We start from the raw sequence: 19,767 nt of genomic DNA, 5'->3' as shown, positions 1-19,767 counted from the left end.
CCACAACCAACACCACCACCATCACCACCCTCCCATCGGCTCCCATCCCAGAGGTCCGTGGAGGCTTCCGTGTTCAGGAGCATGTCTCCTTTGTGCCAGGCACTGCACCCCCTGCGTCCCCTGCTGCCCTGAGAATGGAGTATGTGGACTAGCTTCAACAGATCCATGTAGGGCAGACATAAATGCTGAGTGTCCTCCATGCACACACCAGTCTATTGACACAACTGGTGTCATTCATGGAGGGCATTTCATCGGGCATGTCTGCCCTACAGAGGACCAATCAGTCCATGGCCTCTTCCCTGAGGGCAGCAGTGTCCCTCCTCCAACAGTCCCTCACCCTTCCTACCTCTACCCCATCCACAATTCCTAGCACCCTACCTGTCCAAAGCACACACACACCAGCACATTCACCCAAACCCATAGACACGAGCGGCACACAAACACCCAAACCAATGTCTAAACGTGCATGCAAGCAACCTCAGGGGACTGATACCACACTCACAGGGGATGGTTTTCAAACACACACACAGGCATCCACAACCACTCTGCAGTCCTCCGATACCTCTCCCTCCAAGACCCCTTCCCTTGCCACACCTGCAACCCCATCTCCCAAGAAGCTCTTCCTCTGTGACCTTAGCCTCTTCCCCACCGATCCAGCAGATCCAGCGTACAAGGGGAAGAGGAAGTCCCCACACACAGAGGGGAGTGCCCCTCACACCCAAACTCCCTCCCCCAGGCGCAGGCAGACTGAGGCCCCCACCCGCAAGTCCCCCCAGACCCGGAAGAGCAAGACCCCACCCCGCAGCTCCACGACAGTCTCCATCCTCCATCCTTCATGCCACCACTCCACAGGTTCCCCCGCCACACCCTGCCCCAGATTCCCCCACCCACCGATACACCATCCCCAAAATGCTCAGGCCCTCCCCCTAACACTTGCTCTTCCATCCCCACCCCCCGGTCAGCCTGTTTGTGCCACTCTTATGGGGACCATGCCCCCCCTCTGTCCTGCCGACCTCACCTGAACCCCATTCCGCTCCCATGGAGTTAGGCACTGCAGTGGAGTCCACGACCACCCCGTCTGACTTGGGCCCTGCAGTGGGGACCCAGTCCACTCCATCTGACCTGCCCACTGCAGTTGTGCCGGCACCCACCCCATCTGACTTGTGCCCCACAGTTGTTACTGCACCCACTATGTCAGACACCTCCACTGCAGTTGCCAGTGACTCTCCTACACCTACCACCCCTTCACTGCCTCCTTCTGCTGAGCCCTGATCCTGTCCCTGCGGTGCCTGGCCTGTCCCCATGTATGCCCCTCTGAGTGGATGTCCCCTGTCCTTAGCAGTGCAGGCAAGCAACGTGTGACAGTTGTCACTCACACCCTATTTGGACTTTAGCTATGGACTGGCCATTGGCCTTTGTTTTTTATGGAATTTGCATTTGATTTTCAAATTTCCTGAATAAAGCATTTGTCGTTATCCTTGTGAATTTGATTTAGCTGTACATTATGTTGATGATGTTTACCATGACCTTGCTGTTATAATGCTGGATTTTCAATGTACTGAGGTGTTGATGTGATGTACTCCATGTGGTCCTTGAGATATGCTATTCTGGTCGGTATCCATGTCATCCTTTGCAGCAAACTGGGTGTGTCATGATTAACAATTTTTGCACATGGATGTAAACATTTCATTTGCATGGTCACATCTGTGGCTTGCACCCATGCACATACGATGTGCTTCCCATTTTCCAATTTGTCTATTTCCCTGACTGTGGGCCCATCTCCACTGGACATGCAGGTGTGGGCATCATTGGTGTAGGAGCAACTGTGTCCTCTGTGCAACTTGCTAGACATATGTATTGAGTATGTGCAGATGACTTAAGGGACACTCCCGTACCCAGGCTGATGTGACCAGAGCCTTCATTGGGTGGTAACTGATGGCTGACTGACCAAGTGTTGTGCTGACATGACTGAGACCTGCTGGAACTATGTTTGGCACAGCTGAGCTTCCACAGAAGTTGAGTCCCCTCAAGTAAGTGTGTTGTTCCGTGAAATTGCCTGGGCCCATGGTGTGCGTTGTGTGAGCATGTGTGTGTGTGTGTTCCCATCCCTTTTTCTACACAGGCTGTGTTCCCTTAATATGTTCCTGTTGGTGATGCTTGCTGAGTTGTCCTGTGTTCATCCCACATCTTTGTCCTGGGATACCAGAAATGTGGGTGCATGACACTACTGTTCATTGGTGTGTCATCATTGGGATTTGTCAGTTCTGAGTGGTGATGATGTGGTCAGACACAGATGGGACACAGTCAGGGGTCCCCATGGCACTTGTTTGTTCACAATATCATGTAGTTGTCCCTAGTTGGTACCTTTCAGTGATTGAGAGGTGTGTATGTGTGTGTGACAGCTCCCACTCGTCAGGTTCAGAGGTGCAATGTTGGCAGGTGTCAGCATGTGTGCCTTGTGGTTCTCCTTTGCTTCTGCGTTGTCCTGGGACTGTGGCAGGGATTCCAAAGGTTATGGGAGCTTTGACGTCATGGCCATGTACTGCATACTGTGCAGTATGTCTGTCATTCACCAGGGTTGTAGACTGTCCTTGTGTGATGTGTCTGTGCATCTTAGATCCTCCCAAACATTACTGTGTTTGTCATGGGTGCATGTGCAATGTCACCAGTTCATGTGGGCTTCACTGATGCACATTGGTGCAGTTCAGGGTGTGTGGTGTTGAGGGTGTACAGATGTGAATGTTTGCATGGCTCTGCCCCTACCTCCCTTTTGTCCCTGGATGACGGGCCATGCTGAGTGATTTGTGTTTGTGTAGGTGTGATGTACGTTTGTGGCACAGGACACATGTCTGAGTTTCACAGTTTGAACGACATCTACCTTTGTCATGACAGTGGACGTATCATTCAGGCTTGTGTCACTCCAATGTATGGTCCCTGGGGGTAGTGCTATTGTGGGTCTGTCTCTTGCTGTTTTAGTTGCTGTTCATTCCAGCTTGTGTCACATGTGTCTGTTGGGATCCCTCTCATCTTACACTGCCTGATTGCCCACTAAGGGGTGCCCAATTAATGGGTTACTTTTGTATGGCACTGTGTCCACATCTGTGTCATTGTGGTTCAGCCCCCCTCATGTGTTGTGTAGTTGCCTGGGGATACTGAAACACACACACACATGTTGTGTCAGATGTGCAGTGTGAGGCTGCCTGTTTGTGTTTGTGTTTGTGCATCTGCACCAGTGCATTGGTATTGCTGTTGTGGGCCATTGGCTGGATGTTGTTTGGGTGATTTTCCCTGCTGTCCCTGTGAGCCATATCTCATCATTCTGCACATTCATCCTGGTTGTTAGGTCCCATTGCTGCCATGGAATGGGAGTTTGTGACCTGACACCTACAGTCTACACAGGATGTATTGGTTTGTGTGTCTATTTTTGAGATGTGTGTATGTATTATGACGGTCACTTCTGCTTTTGTGTCATTGTACACTGTATGCAATGTCAGCCCCCATGGGTGGTGCTTGTCTGCACATGGCCGAGAGTATGTTTCATTTTCACAGCACTGTTAGCCTCACCACATCTCTGTGGGTATGGGACACAACCACTACTTTGCCACAAAAGTGTTTCATGTGTTGGGACCAGGAATCATACATGCGGTTTGGCATTTGCAGCTTTTACCATGATGACACTTACCTTTTGGTCACTGTGATGATGGGGGGATTAGACCCCATTACCACAATGCTCAACATTTGCTGCAGTTTGGAACCCCACACTTTACTTTTGTTCTACACAGTGATGGGGGTTTAGACCCCTTTACCACAAAGCTCAACATTTGCTGCAGTTTGGAACCCCACACTTGACTTTTTTTCTACACAGTGAGGGGGGTTAGTGCACATTGACACAGTGCTATTGTGATGCTTGACTTGTGTAGCCCACACTCAGTTTTTGGTCACACATGTGATGGGAGCTACATTGTATGTTTGAAGTCATATTCACTGTTGTGGGCTTTTGTCACAGACTACACACTCTTGTCATGATGTTAGGGGGGATGTATTTTGCTGACATACCTAATGTTGGTGTATGATGAATGTGTGGCACATCACCCATCCTATGGGTGTGAGTGTTGATATTGATAGTCACACAGCACCCTATGAGTGGGGGTGGCAGTAGTGATAGGCAACAAGTCCCCTATGAGTGGGGGTGGCAGTAGTGATGGGCAACAAGTCCCCTATGAGTGGGGGTGGCAGTAGTGATAGGCAACATGTCCCCTATGAGTGGGGGTGGCAGTAGTGATAGGCAACATACCCCCTATGAGTGGGGGTGGCAGTGGTGATAGGCAACAAGTCCCCATGAGTGGGGTGGCAGTAGTGATAGGCAACAAGTCCCCTATGAGTGGGGGTGACAGTAGTGATAGGCAACATACCCCCTATGAGTGGGGGTGGCAGTAGTGATGAGCAACAAGTCCCCTATAAGTGGGGCTGGTAGTGGTGATAGCCATGCAACCCCTATGGTGGCCTGTTGCTAGTGGACAGGATATGGACCCTCTGGGTGTGTGTGACATTTGGCGGGTACGTGTCGTTTGTTTGTGTGGTGGGTGTCTGACTTACCGTCTTTGCTGTCTGCGTCTGTTCCTGATCCGGTCATAGATGTACAGTACTGGTATGACCTGCGCGATGGGATTCATGATGTGTTCGTCTCGTACACGCTGCTTGTTGCTCCGTCTCGTACCCGTTGCTAGCTGGTCCGTCTCGTAGCCGTGGATTGTGTTCTGGTGTGAATCGTACCTGATATGCTGCTTTCCCGGATGCTGTGATGTGTTGTACGTGGCGACCCGTCCGGCGCGTATGATTTGCGCATCGTACTTGTCCAGACAGAAACTGCTGTGGGAACTGCTTCAGGGCGTCTCGAATCGGCGATCGGAGGTACGGCTCGTACTGGAAATGCTGCTGGAATCGCAGCCTACGTGTCGTACGGAATTGTGTCAGTTATGCGCATCGTACTTCATTGCTTGGACGGACCGGCTCCCGGAACTTGTCGGTCGCAAGGTAAGGCTACAAACAGCTCTCGGAGGGCTGTCCGACCCGGATCGGAATACACCCCTTAGTAGAATGTCTTTAAATACCCCGTGCACTGACATACTTCTACCCAAGATCATTGGTGTTCCCTACAACCCATGCAAGTGGCCAAGGACCTATTTATCAGAATTATTTAGCTTCTCTTGACATGGGATGCCCCGCACAGATACAACATCTAGCATCCGTTGCTGATCCCTTTGGGTGGAATATTGTTCCCCCTAGATACAACTTAAACATTAAAAGGGGTATGGAGCATCTAAGACCATTTACACCTTTGGAGACTGTAAATAGGTTCGATGTGTTAACAGACATGGAAGGGTGAGACTGAAGATTACAGCAGTCGAGGGGTTCAAGGTCTTTCCAGGATGGGGGTGTGATCAGTGTGAAGCCACAATGTATCGACTCTTCTAGCAAACAAGTAGCTGGGCTTGCTCCCCCTATTGAACGAGATACCTTCATTGCTCATGATAATGTTGACGTTAAGAGAGATCATGGTGAATTGCTGGTGATGCCTATCGAGGGCCTAGCTTCCTTGGAAGCAGAAGCCAATCACGTCAATTTTAATGGTTCCATACGGGATGCTTGCACTGAACCCTTAGCTTTGAGGGGTGCTTTTGAGACACAATCAATTCTTATAGCCCCCCCACCCGTCTATCTTAATCATGTAGAGACTGTTCCAAATATCGATAATCAGTTTAAAGTTCTTAGCTGGAACATTGCGGGTCTTGCTACTAACATTGGCAATCCAGAATGGTGCTCCTTTATTGACCCCTTTGGAATTTGTCTCTTCCAGGAAACTTGGTCAACTGAACCCATCCATCGATTAGGTTATACTACATATATGCTTCCTGCTGTAAAGGGACATCGAGGGAGGCCTTCAGGGGGCCTATGTGTCTGGGTAGGCACCCACCTGGGCTTTAATATTAAGAGGGTGGATACGACAAGCACCGATATACTGTGCATTCTTTTGCTACATAAAAAGACCCCTAAGATTGCACTTATTAATATCTATTCGCGATGTACTCAAGGAGGTGGTCGTTCCACTACCATAGATTCCTTGTCATTACTTCTGGAATCACTCCGAGACGAGGTAGTGTTGATGATAGGTGGGGATTTTAATTGTCACTTTGAGCCTTTGTCTGGAGTGACATCACTCACTCATGCAGAAGAAGAGGCTAGCTTTATACCTCCTATTAATATGTATCCAGTTAAAAACTGGACTCCGAAGGCTCTTCAGCTAACCTACCTTACCTACGCTTTCTCTATGAGAGCATGTAATGGTCGATTTAGCGGTGATACTCCAGGACAACCAACCTATAGGGGAATGGGACATGAATCTGTGATTGATTTGGTGAGCTTAGATTTGTGGCCCAATATCCTGGATTTTAAAGTAACTAGACGCACTGAGAGTGATCATGACCCCCTGACAGTCGTTTTAAACTTTTATTTACTGAACACAGGGCTAGATACAGCTATTCCTCCAGTGGGTAATTTAAGAATTATACAAGGGGGGAAGAGGATTCGCTGGCAAACTATAAAACAGTCCAAAACAGCAATAGCCAGCTTGTACTCTGATATTCTCCCCCTACTTGATAAGGTGTTTAAGGGAGAGACTAATAGCAGTGCAGTTGATGAAATCTTAGATATGGACAAAATTCATAAAGATCTAGTAGCTATATTGGGCGGTTCCTTTTACATCTCAGGTCCGCCCAATATAAAGATGTCAGGCAAGTCTAACCCCTGGTTTACCAAGAAATGTAGGTTAGCCAAACAGGAACTACTTCAGGCCATTAGAGGAGGTAACCCCCTACTTATCAGGGAAGCCAGGCGAGCTTACAAAAAGCTAATTTTTGCAGCTAAATCTGAGTGGGAAGAGCAAAGATGGGTCGCTATGAGACAAGCCCTCGTGGCAAAAGATCCAAGAACATTCTGGAATCTTGTCCACTCTGGAAGCTCCGAGGGCAATACCACGATCGACCCAAATGTTTCCAAAGACGCTTGGGCTTCTCATTTTGAAAAACTATATATGATTAACACTAGTAGGTGCACCGATCCCCAGCCACCATAATGTCAAAGGATCCTTCCTGGCTGGCACCCCCCTGGACCCTATCAGAAGTGGACTTGGCCTTGGACCAGCTTCAAGCCAATAAAGCTCCGGGGTTGGATCGCATTCCAGGGGACCTTTACAAAGATGAACCAAAGGTTTGGGCCCCTTATTTCCAAATTCTCTTCAACTCCATCCTACAAGGCTCACCGGTTCCATCTACCTGGATGGGTGCGGAAATTATCCCTATTTATAAAAAGGGATCCCCCCTTGATCCAGGTAATTACAGGCCTATAAGCCTTATAGATGTGAGCCAAAAAATCTATTCTAGGCTTCTTCTCCAACGCCTACAGAGTTGGATAGAAGAGAATAATATACTAACCCCACTTCAAGCTGGATTCAGGGCCAAAACGTCCACTATGGACCAACTATTTAGGCTCCAGTTGCTCCACTGGAAACATGTTATACTGGACGGGGGTAGCCTATATATGACCGTCGTGGATTTGAAATCCGCCTTTGATATGGTGGATCGTAACCAGTTATGGCACCTACTGCTGGATATGGGTGTCCCGCCTTATTTATGTAATCAATTGAAGATTCTCCACGACGGGACCTATGCTAGAGTCCGCTACGGAAAAGATGGCAATTTGACCGGCCCTTTCCCTGTTGCTAAGGGAGTTCGACAGGGCTGTGTACTTGCCCCAACCTTGTTTTCCCTCTTCCTTAATGGCCTTATTGCCGATCTTTTAGATGCCATTGACATTGATGCACCGAAATTGGCCTCCAGAAAATTCCCTGCCCTTATGTTTGCTGACGACACCCTGCTGCTGTCCAAATCCCCAATGGGCATGCAGCGGGTGTTGGACCAGTTCACAAGCTTTTGTAAAAAAAGGAACTTGGTGGTCAACATTGGCAAAACAAAGTATATGGCCTTCAATGTAAAATCCTCTAATTATCCACATCCTAAAATGGAAGGAGTCGCTTTGGATCGGGTTTCTATCTTTGAGTATTTAGGCTTGACCCTAAATGACAAGATGGGTTGGTCCTCACAAATTTCTAAAGCCAATTTAAAACTCAACCAGGCGGTGGGGGGCATCCTTAAAGTCCATAAGAACTGTTGCTCAAAAATTATAAGTGCCCCTCTAGAAATTTACTGTGTTCAATCTAGATCCTCTACACTGTATGGGGCTGAGCTATGGGGTTTTAGTAGCACAAATGATCTGACCATTACTGAAAATAACTTCTTGCGGAAACTTTTATCACTTCCAATTAATACTCCGCTTATGCCATTGAGGATGGATCTTAATATCCGTCCTATTTCTGAGGTCATTGCCATACGTCCGGTGATGTATTGGAAAAGGCTTTGGAGCACTCCAGAGTTGGCATGTTACAGAGACGAATTGAAGGTAATCTTGGGTTTACTTGGGGCTGACAAGATTCCTTGGCTCCAGAATGTTAGGCAGACACTATCCAACATTGGCCTTGCCCATCTCTGGACTAATCCAGAGAATTCCATCTTAGGCATCTCCAAAAAAAGTCTTGCCCTTACACTCAAAGACTACTTTCTCACTAAAGCTTACCGTTTAGTCAGGCCTTCTAGCCTGACCGATCTGTTTTTGGACGTTAAGTGTTATTACGCCTTTGTACCTGACCTCGATGTTATTCAGCCCACTCTAGCAAAGAAGCTGTTTCTACAGTTCAGATATGGGACACTCCCTTTATATTCTTTTACTGATAAATGGGTGGGTGCCCCTGAGCACAACTGTCCGGGGTGCTCATCTGAACAGGAAACTATGATACATGTTGTGCTTTTTTGCCCAGCATACGCCAGTATTCGGAAGAAATGGATTATTCAGCTTTGCTTGAATCTGGGTATTAGGAGCTACCTTGACTTTTTCAGGGTTCTGCGAAGTGATTTAAATCCACTTGTCGTGGTAACAGTTTCCAGGTTTTTACTTGCAATGTGGTTAATCCGTAGGAAATTGATATGTAACAACACAGATTGATTGATTGTTATAAATAAAATGGGGGGCCTTATTTGTTGATAAAACAGTATGTCACTTTCATTTTTATTACGGTTATTGTATTGACTGAATACATCATATGAATTGTTTTATTTATGTACTTTTATGATTTTAAACAATCGAAATAAAGGTTTTTTGAATTGAATTGAATTGAATGTCTTTAAAAAAGGTTGTTGCAAAAATAAGCTTGTAGATGAAAAATGCGACACTTTAGTCTCACAGTACCTGGGATGCTTAATGCAAAACAAACAAAACGGGCGCAGAGAAGGCGATGCGTCGATTCTTCCTGCGCTCCGGTTCCGATGTGACAAGATGGCGCCTCGATGCGTTGCGATGCTACAAAATGGCGTCTTTACTGGGATGTGACAAAGCGGAGGAAATGCGTGCATGCCTGACGACCGTGCGGCAAACTCAGTGGTTTTCTGAGCCGCGAGAGACCCTACGACACGCTTCCCCGGTGATGCGACGACACCCTCGGTGACTGCGACACGCTTCTACGGTGTTGCGGCGGCGATCAGTGGTGGCGTGCTTCATCAACGATGCGTCAGCGGTTGCTGCGGCGGCGTCACAGTTCTCTCTCGTTGCATCGCGCTTCCAGCTCCCAACAGCAAAAAGGCCTCACACACAGTTACAGACCCTCCTGGCAGACTGGAACTCCCAGCAAGGAAGTTCAGGGAAGCTGGGGGTGAAGTCCTTTTGTGCCTGGTACTTCAGAAACAGGTGGCCAGCTCTTCTCAGGCCCTTGGAGACTTTCCTTCAGATGGACACAGCACACAGTAAAGTCCTTCTTGAAGCAGGGGACACAGCACACAACAAAGTCCCTTGGTCCTCTCCTCAGTAGAAGCAGCAAACTGCAGGCCAACCCCAGACACACAGCAAGGGCAGTACTTCTCCTCAATCTCTGCAGCTGATCTTCTTTGGCAGGGATTCCTCTTGATCACGAAGTAGTCTAACTTTCAGGGGTTTCAGCTCTAGTATTTATACGCCAACCGTCTTTGTTCTCTATGTGTGAGGGGTCCTGGACCCAGTCCAAACCAGTTCTGGGGGCACTCTGCCAGTACACATATTCTTCCTTTGTGAGTGTGGGCCAGGGCCATCAGACACACCGCAGGAGGTAGAACCAGTATTGTTGAAGGCAGGCACAGCCCTATTCAGGCCCTGGTGCTACTCCTCCCACCACTCCAAATGCAGATAGGTCTATTCAGCCTAGTGCTGACTCACCCAGACTCCTGGAGCCACCCCAGTCCCTGTCACTCTCAAACCAGACAGTCAATCCACAAACAGGCAGAGGCACACAGAAAGACTGAACAAGAAAATAGCCACTTTCTAAAAGTGCTATTTTCAAACACAGAATTTAAAAACCATCCTTCCTTCAGGGATACCAGACTCCAATTTTCTATCTCACTCCTATGGGAATAAATGCAGGTAAACATGTTACACAGCATTCCCCATTCTCTCCTATGGACAAGATGGTGTTTCAATAGTGAAACACAAAATTGGCAGTATTTCACTATCAGGACATGTTGCCCACACTAGTACATGTCCTACCTTTCCCATACACTGCACCCCGCCCAGGGGGGTACCTTGGGCTTACCATAGGGGTTTCCAATGTGTAAGAAAAGGGAAGGGTCAGGCCTGGCAAGTGGGTACACTTGGCCAGGTCAACAGGGCAGTTAAACTGTGCACAGGCACTGTGGTGGCAGGCCTGAGACCTCTTTTCAGCGCTTCTCAGATGGGTGGCACAATCATTGCTGCAAGCCCACTGGTAGGTTTTGAATTGCCAGCCCTGGCACACTCAATGCACTTTACTGGGGACCTACTGGTAAAACAAATAAGCCAATCATGGATAACCAATCACAATAACAATTTACACAGAGAGCATATGCACTTTAGCACTGATCAGCAGTGGTAAAGTGCCCAGAGTCTTATAGCCAACAACCACAGGTCAGGAAATACAAAGGAGGAAGAAGCAAAAAGTTTAGGGATAACCCTGCAAAAAGAGCCATTTCCAACAGTCGCATTCCTATATTTCACAATGGGAGCATGCATTATGGCCATAAACCGGCTGTAAGGCATGCTCCAATAGTTAAATGGGAGGTGCGGTACATCCCTGCACCGCGTGGCAGGCACATCAAGGTGCAGGGATCAACAGGGGGCACCATAGGTGCCTCCATGCACCAAAGGGGTGCCTTGCTGGGGGCCCCCAAACATGCTTTCCGACATGGTTTCCATGTCAGACAGAACAGCATGGAAACCATGCCTGAAACCGTGATCGTAATCTCAAGACCTGAATTACCACTGCAGTCTAAACCAATTTGGGGAAGGTGTAGGACACTACAGGCCTTATATTTACTATTCCCACTGTAATGTACAACATTTTGAAGAAGGTGTTGGACACTAAAGGGGCTACATTTTCCGTTCCCACTCCAGTCTAAACCAATTTGGGGAAGGTGTTTGAAACTAAAAGGGTTACATTTACTATTTAACTAGTGTAAGCCAATTTGGGAAAGGTGCTGCACAATAAAAGGGTTACAGTTACTATTCCCACTCCAATGTACGACATTTTGAGGAAGATGTTGGTCACTAAGGAGGTTACATTCCAATCCAATCTAAACTAAATGGGGAAGGTGCCTGTCAGTAAAATTATTCTGCGTATTACAGTTAATTATAAAATGTATATAGTAACTATTTAACAATCCATAAAATTAACATTTTGTGCTTACAAATATGTTTATTAATAAATTAAACATTTAAAATAAATGTTATATATATACCCAAATGTAATTAGTATTAATAAAGAAAATGAGAGCAGAAAATTATAATTTAAAATAATAAACGTTACGACTTTCGGTATTCACAAAAAGTATTTAGTAGTAGTAAAGTTAGGATTCCTAACTTTACTACTACTAAATGCCTTTTGTGAATACCGAAAGTCGTAAAGTTAGGATTTTTCTCAGTTTAATAGTAGTAAAGTTTGGAATCCTAACTTTACTACTACACTTTTGTGAATACTGAAAGTTGTAAAGTTAGGATTTTGTCTCAGTTTAGTGGTAGTAAAGTTACAAATACTGAGCTTTACTACTACTAAATGCCTTTTGTGAATACCGAAAGTCATAAAGGTAGGATTTTGTCTCAGATTACTTTTGGGAATCGGGCCCAATATTCTTGACATGATATTTATGTTACACAATATTTTTAATTTGATATTTTGTTCCAACACCTTGGAGAAACAGACAGGAAGTATGTGTCATAGCCATTCTTTAGAATTGGAAAATCCCACATGTCCACAATGCGAGCTCTCTGTTTAGGGAAACATCTTGCAGTCCTTCCTCCCACCTGCTCAATCATACAATCATTGGTTTGGATTTTGCTGGGGTTGTTGAATTGAGGTCAGATTTAACTGACAAGGCGGCTCATTGACCCTATGCCCGGCCTGAAAAGGGACATTGAATTTCCTGCAGGGCTTGGGAAGTTCTTTTCTAGATAAAAGATTTTTTGCACCTGAAGCTTTGAATGGTTCAAGATTTCTGCACCAAGCCTTTAAGCTCTGCCCCAAATTATTCAGGATCATGAAAGGGCAAATTAGTTATAAACCCTCATTGTGCGGATTCCAGTTTCCAAAGCTTTAGTCTAAGTAACCTCTACTACTTGTCAAGGCTCTGGCTGCTGTTGCTGAAAACTAGAAAGAGTCGAAGGATGTGTCAGATAGAAGTGAATACCTTCATTTTAGAAAGGATTTCTGTAGCATCTGAATTTTGCTGTAGACAGATAAACAGTGTTTGAAAATCTTTAAGTAGAGGCATAGTCTGGGTATGTGTCCACTCAAGCAGCAAAATGCACAGCAGAATACAATCTTTTAAAGATTTTTTTAAAAATGTACTTTGGAATCTGCAGAAACGAGTCTTTAAAATGTTCCAAAAGATATTTGTTTCCCAGAATTCTTAGAAAAGACACTTTGTCGATATCTTTTAGCAACATATTCTTGATGACATCATGAAACAGTAAGTCATTCAACATTGATGAGTTGTACTGTGCGAAAAAGATGCTTCCTGTTGCATAGGCTTGTCTCCAAAATTCAGAACTTCTCTTATATAATGAAAAAAGTTCAAGACGTTTCTACCCTTGAACGTATTTTCCTTTTGGTCCATCCTTCTGGTCCTCGTCTACTACAGCACACAGAATTTGCCTTTTATCCTAAGGCTCTGACAGGACAGCATTCACAGCTTCTTTAATGAGAGACTCTAATTCTCCTCTAGATAAGGAATCCTGGATAGAGACCCATACTCTTGCAAGAGTACAGTGAGATTTATCTAACCAGTGCTTGTCCATATGAATTTCTGCTTTCAATGAAATGTGAGAAACACAATATCTGCTGAATCAGTATCCACATGGTGCGCTCCAGAGGACTTTCTTTGCTTCCCAACCCAGTTCAGCCCATGAGCGCGTAGCTGCCCCACAAGCGCTGTACAAGATCACAAAGGTAATTAAGAGTAAGGAGATATATGAACTTGATATTATTCTGTAGAATGCTGCTCTCGCTTGCCCGTAGATTAAGAAGAGTTTGGAGTGGAAGAAGCAGGGCACTGGGGGGGAAGGGGAGGCTTTATATAAGGGTGGGCATAAATGGCATAATTCTCTCTAGCGTAATGTTTCATAACTACCGCACAATTACTCTCAATTATGCATACTGCACTATTTTCTTAGTTCAAGATACACCTTTGCATCCAAACTGGGCCAGGGAATGCATTTTGCACTAAGACTGCCCTAAATGCTACAGGACATGAACAGTAGTAGCCAGCAGCTGCTCGCTTTCTCCTAATTCATTATTTCTGTGCTCTGGAGTTTGCTCCCAAATTACTCTTGCTCACTCAAGCTGGGGTTATCTTGTAATTTGTGTAATTTTGCATCACAAAAGTAATGCGTAATTACTGAAATTACTCCGGCGTAACGAAAATTTCGCCTAGGCCTTGCTTTATATTAATGTAATTTGCATATTAGACAGAATGATGGGTGCCCTTCTGTTCTGATTAATAAACTTAAAGGTAGTGGTGGTCAAGGGGAGGGGCAACTCAAGACTATAGGCCTGGGACGAGGAGCACAGACGATAGGGGAATGGGTAGTCACAAACATTTGGTAGTCACATTGCCAACTTGGATATACGGATAAATCTTCTCTTGAAGAGAGCAGTTGTAAATCTACTTCTTGGGAGAAAGTGGGGATGACATACATACGTGGGCATGTAGACTACGTGGAGAGTCCATGGGGAAACGATTTTTCTATTGACAAGCAAAAATTAGCAACTGCAGACATTTGTAGGTAAACTTTATACATGGAGCCATGCGGACATGCTTACATTTCCACAAACCTGAAGTCTGGTAAGTATTGGGCAGTTTCCCAGGAGACTGGGACATCGAAAGAATCGTAGGCATGATTCTACGGATGCAAATTTTTGGCTCAGAGTTTGAATGAGAGTGCATTTGTTAATGTTGTACATTCAAATGCTGAAAAAAAGACAAACACTGAACAGAACATTGGCGTTGTCAAATTCCTAATGTTTTCTCTGGTATCATTGATTATATTTAATATAATGCTGTGCATTATTGCCCTAGTGAAGGCAAGTGCACAGATGTGTTTTCAATGTTCTGGAGCTTGCTATATATATGTATTTTTTGTATTTCATAGAATAAAGGTTTCACTGTGATGCCCGCCTTTTAGTGAGAATCAGCTTTTATATTGTCTTTGCACTCACCTGCAGTGTATGCAGATTGGTATGTTGTCTTCTTCTTGATGAAGTCGAATTTCATTAATCATATCTAGAATGGGATCAATTGTAGTTGGCACATCATGGTCTGGCCAGTTGTTATAGTGAAACTGGTAAACAATGCGAGATTCCTGCATTTGGATTAAAAGAAAATGAAATTTAATTTTGAATCTATTTCAAGAGGATTTTGGTGAGAGTCTGATCAGGTAGGTACACTAGTCACATTATTGTTCAGTCTTTTACTTTTAAGTAAACGTCTATTTTACTGTTTGCATCCTCGGTGAATACTATTGTAGATTATATATAGAGTTCGCTTGTATGTGACTTCTAGAAGAATGGGAGAATATGACGTCGCCTCATACCACAAAGCTACCCCATGGCAGTTTCAGACTATGTACCTAAAGTTGAAAAGGGCGACTGAACAGTGCCAAAGAGTTCAGATATTGTTAGCAGACTGAAAACAAAGTTTACTCTGCAGAAGAATTACATCAACTAAGTCAAGTGAGGCAGACAAATAAAATGATAGAAAACCAGGCATATACATTCAAAAATGTGTAAAGGCCTGAAAGGAAATCCCTGAACAGGCAAAATCTTACTATCTAACATTAAAGATGATACAACAAAGATAAAGGGGAATTAAAATGCTACTTTGGAAACAAGCAAGGATATGAAGATGTATATAAATATCTAATGGGCATAATGTACTATTTTCAAAGGTTTGACCAGCAGTAGCGTGAGTATGCCCAAAACCAGCCATTTAAGGATTAACAATCCCATTCGAGACAAGGTGCACATTTTCCTTTCCTGGGTGTTTTTATATTGCAAAACCAAAGGGGATGATGAACGGAGTGTTAAACATTGCATGCACTCACCCCCAGTCAACTGATCTGGGTTTAATCCATCATCATTCTTTAGCTCACCCCGCCACCCCAGTTCAGATATGGCCATATGCAAATCAGTCTGACCCTGTGCCTCATGGGAACAGTCCAGCCCGAACTGCCAAGCCATGTCTTCCCTGGACCGGAAACAAGCATCCTGGGACCGGTTTCTGGCCAATCAGCCGTCATCAGCCAGGCTAGCTTGAATCCAGTGGCAAAGTGAGCAAGGAACCCACGTCTGGGTATACCCTGCCAACTTAGGGCGAACAAAGCAACAACAAAGGAGATGATGGACGGAGTGTTGAACATTGCAAGAACTCACCCCCAGTCAACTGATCAGGGTTTTATCCATCCTCATTCTTTAGCTCACTCCGCCACCCCAGTTCAGACATGGCCATATGCAACTCAGTCTGACCCTGTGCCTCATGGGAACAGTCCAGCCCAATCTGCCAAGCCATGTCTTCCCTGGACCGGAATCAAGCATCCTGGGACAGGTTTTTGGCTAATCAGCCGTCATCAGCCAGGCTAGCTTGAATCCAGGGGCAAAGTGAGCAAGGGAAAACCAAAGGGGATGATGGACGGAGTATTGAACATTGCAAGCACTCGCCCCCAGTCAGCTGATCTGGGTTTAATCCATCATCATTCTTTAGCTCACTCTGCCACCCCAGTTCAGACGTGGCCAAATACAAATCAGTCTGACCCTGTGCCTCATGGGAACAGTCCAGCCCGAACTGCTAAGCCATGTCTTCCCTGGACTGGAAACAAGCATCCTGGAAGTGGTTTCGGGTTCATAACCCTCATCAGCCAGGCTATCTTGAATCCAGTGGCAAAGTGAGCAAGGGACCCACGTCTGGGCATACCCTGCCAATTTAGGGCGAGCAAAGCAAAACCAAAGGGGATGATGGAGGAGTGTTGAACATTGCAAGCACTCACCCCCAGTCAACTGATCTGGGTTTAATCCATCATCATTCTTCAGCTCACTCCGCCACCCCAGTTCAGACATGGCCATATGTGAATCAGTCTGACCCTGTGCCTCATGGGAACAGTCCAGCCTGAACTGCCAAGGCATGTCTTCCCTGGACCGGAAAGAAGCATCCTGGGACCGGTTTCTGGCTAATCAGCCATTATCATCCAGGCTAGCTTGAATCCAGTGGCAAAAAGAGCAAGGGAGCCACATCTGGGCATACCCTGTCAACTTAGGGCGAACAAAGCAAAAGCAAAGGGGATGATGGACGGAGTGTTGAACATTGCAAGCACTCACCCCCAGTCAACTGATCTGGGTTTAATCCATCATCATTCTTTAGCTCACTCCGCCACCCCAGTTCAGACATGGCCATATGCAAATCAGTCTGACCCTGTGCCTCATGGGAACAGTCCAGCACGAACTGCCAAGCCATGTCTTACCTGGACCGGAAACAAGCATTTTGGGACCGGTTTCTGGCTAATCAGCCGTCATCAGCCAGGCTAGCTTGAATCCAGGGGCAAAATGAGCAAGGGAAAACCAAAGGGGATGATGGACGGAGTATTGAACATTGCAAGCACTCACCCCCAGTCAGCTGATCTGGGTTTAATCCATCATCATTCTTTAGCTCACTCTGCCACCCCAGTTCAGACGTGGCCATATACAAATCAGTCTGACCGTGTGCCTCATGGGAACAGTCCAGCCCGAACTGCTAAGCCATGTCTTCCCTGGACTGGAAACAAGCATCCTGGAAGTGGTTTCGGGTTCATAACCCTCATCAGCCAGGCTATCTTGAATCCAGTGGCAAAGTGAGCAAGGGACCCACGTCTGGGCATACCCTGCCAATTTAGGGCGAGCAAAGCAAAACCAAAGGGGATGATGGAGGAGTGTTGAACATTGCAAGCACTCACCCCCAGTCAACTGATCTGGGTTTAATCCATCATCATTCTTCAGCTCACTCCGCCACCCCAGTTCAGACATGGGCATATGTGAATTAGTCTGACCCAGTGCCTCATGGGAACAGTCCAGCCTGAATTGCCAAGGCATGTCTTCCCTGGACCGGAAAGAAGCATCCTGGGACCGGTTTCTGGCTAATCAGCCATTATCATCCAGGCTAGCTTGAATCCAGTGGCAAAAAGAGCAAGGGAGCCACGTCTGGGCATACCCTGTCAACTTAGGGCGAACAAAGCAAAACCAAAGGGGATGATGGACGGAGTGTTGAACATTGCAGGCACTCACCCCCAGTCAACTGATCTGGGTTTAATCCATCATCATTCTTTAGCTCACTCCGCCACCCCAGTTCAGACATGGCCATATGCAAATCAGTCTGACCCTGTGCCTCATGGGAACAGTCCAGCCCGAACTGCCAAGCCATGTCTTACCTGGACCGGAAACAAGCATTTTGGGACCGGTTTCTGGCTAATCAGCCATCATCAGCCAAGCTAGCTTGAATCCAGGGGCAAAGTGAGCAAGGGAAAACCAAAGTGGATGATGGACGGAGTATTGAACATTGCAAGCACTCGCCCCCAGTCAGCTGATCTGGGTTTAATCCATCATCATTCTTTAGCTCACTCTGCCACCCCAGTTCAGACGTGGCCAAATACAAATCAGTCTGACCCTGTGCCTCATGGGAACAGTCCAGCCCGAACTGCTAAGCCATGTCTTCCCTGGACTGGAAACGAGCATCCTGGAAGTGGTTTCGGGTTCATAACCCTCATCAGCCAGGCTATCTTGAATCCAGTGGCAAAGTGAGCAAGGGACCCACGTCTGGGCATACCCTGCCAATTTAGGGCGAGCAAAGCAAAACCAAAGGGGATGATGGAGGAGTGTTGAACATTGCAAGCACTCACCCCCAGTCAACTGATCTGGGTTTAATCCATCATCATTCTTCAGCTCACTCCGCCACCCCAGTTCAGACATGGCCATATGTGAATCAGTCTGACCCTGTGCCTCATGGGAACAGTCCAGCCTGAACTGCCAAGGCATGTCTTCCCTGGACCGGAAAGAAGCATCCTGGGACCGGTTTCTGGCTAATCAGCCATTATCATCCAGGCTAGCTTGAATCCAGTGGCAAAAAGAGCAAGGGAGCCACGTCTGGGCATACCCTGTCAACTTAGGGTGAACAAAGCAAAAGCAAAGGGGATGATGGACGGAGTGTTGAACATTGCAAGCACTCACCCCCAGTCAACTGATCTGGGTTTAATCCATCATCATTCTTTAGCTCACTCCGCCACCCCAGTTCAGACATGGCCATATGCAAATCAGTCTGACCCTGTGCCTCATGGGAACAGTCCAGCACGAACTGCCAAGCCATGTCTTACCTGGACCGGAAACAAGCATTTTGGGACCGGTTTCTGGCTAATCAGCCGTCATCAGCCAGGCTAGCTTGAATCCAGGGGCAAAGTGAGCAAGGGAAAACCAAAGGGGATGATGGACGGAGTATTGAACATTGCAAGCACTCGCCCCCAGTCAGCTGATCTGGGTTTAATCCATCATCATTCTTTAGCTCACTCTGCCACCCCAGTTCAGACGTGGCCAAATACAAATCAGTCTGACCCTGTGCCTCATGGGAACAGTCCAGCCCGAACTGCTAAGCCATGTCTTCCCTGGACTGGAAACAAGCATCCTGGAAGTGGTTTCGGGTTCATAACCCTCATCAGCCAGGCTATCTTGAATCCAGTGGCAAAGTGAGCAAGGGACCCACGTCTGGGCATACCCTGCCAATTTAGGGCGAGCAAAGCAAAACCAAAGGGGATGATGGAGGAGTGTTGAACATTGCAAGCACTCACCCCCAGTCAACTGATCTGGGTTTAATCCATCATCATTCTTCAGCTCACTCCGCCACCCCAGTTCAGACATGGCCATATGTGAATCAGTCTGACCCTGTGCCTCATGGGAACAGTCCAGCCTGAACTGCCAAGGCATGTCTTCCCTGGACCGGAAAGAAGCATCCTGGGACCGGTTTCTGGCTAATCAGCCATTATCATCCAGGCTAGCTTGAATCCAGTGGCAAAAAGAGCAAGGGAGCCACATCT

General features: G+C 46.6%; 1 protein-coding gene across 1 annotated transcript in view; it reads right to left on the bottom strand.

The window, feature by feature from the left end:
• Positions 1-19,767, bottom strand: part of LOC146871999 (tyrosine-protein phosphatase non-receptor type 22-like) — a gene marked incomplete at its 5' end in the record, with an annotated part of 539,519 nt that overhangs the window by 425,189 nt on the left and 94,563 nt on the right. Inside the window, one exon of the mRNA XM_085650221.1 lies at positions 14,882-15,024. Within this exon, the coding sequence (XP_085506347.1) occupies positions 14,882-15,024 (143 nt within the window). The remainder of the gene's footprint in view (positions 1-14,881; positions 15,025-19,767) is intronic.

Source organism: Triturus cristatus, chromosome 1_1 (genome assembly GCF_964204655.1).
Source record: "Triturus cristatus chromosome 1_1, aTriCri1.1, whole genome shotgun sequence".
NCBI classification, from domain to species: Eukaryota; Metazoa; Chordata; class Amphibia; order Caudata; family Salamandridae; genus Triturus; species Triturus cristatus.
The sequence above is the reverse complement of the archived record's forward strand: the minus strand, read 5'-3'. Positions and strand labels throughout refer to the sequence as shown.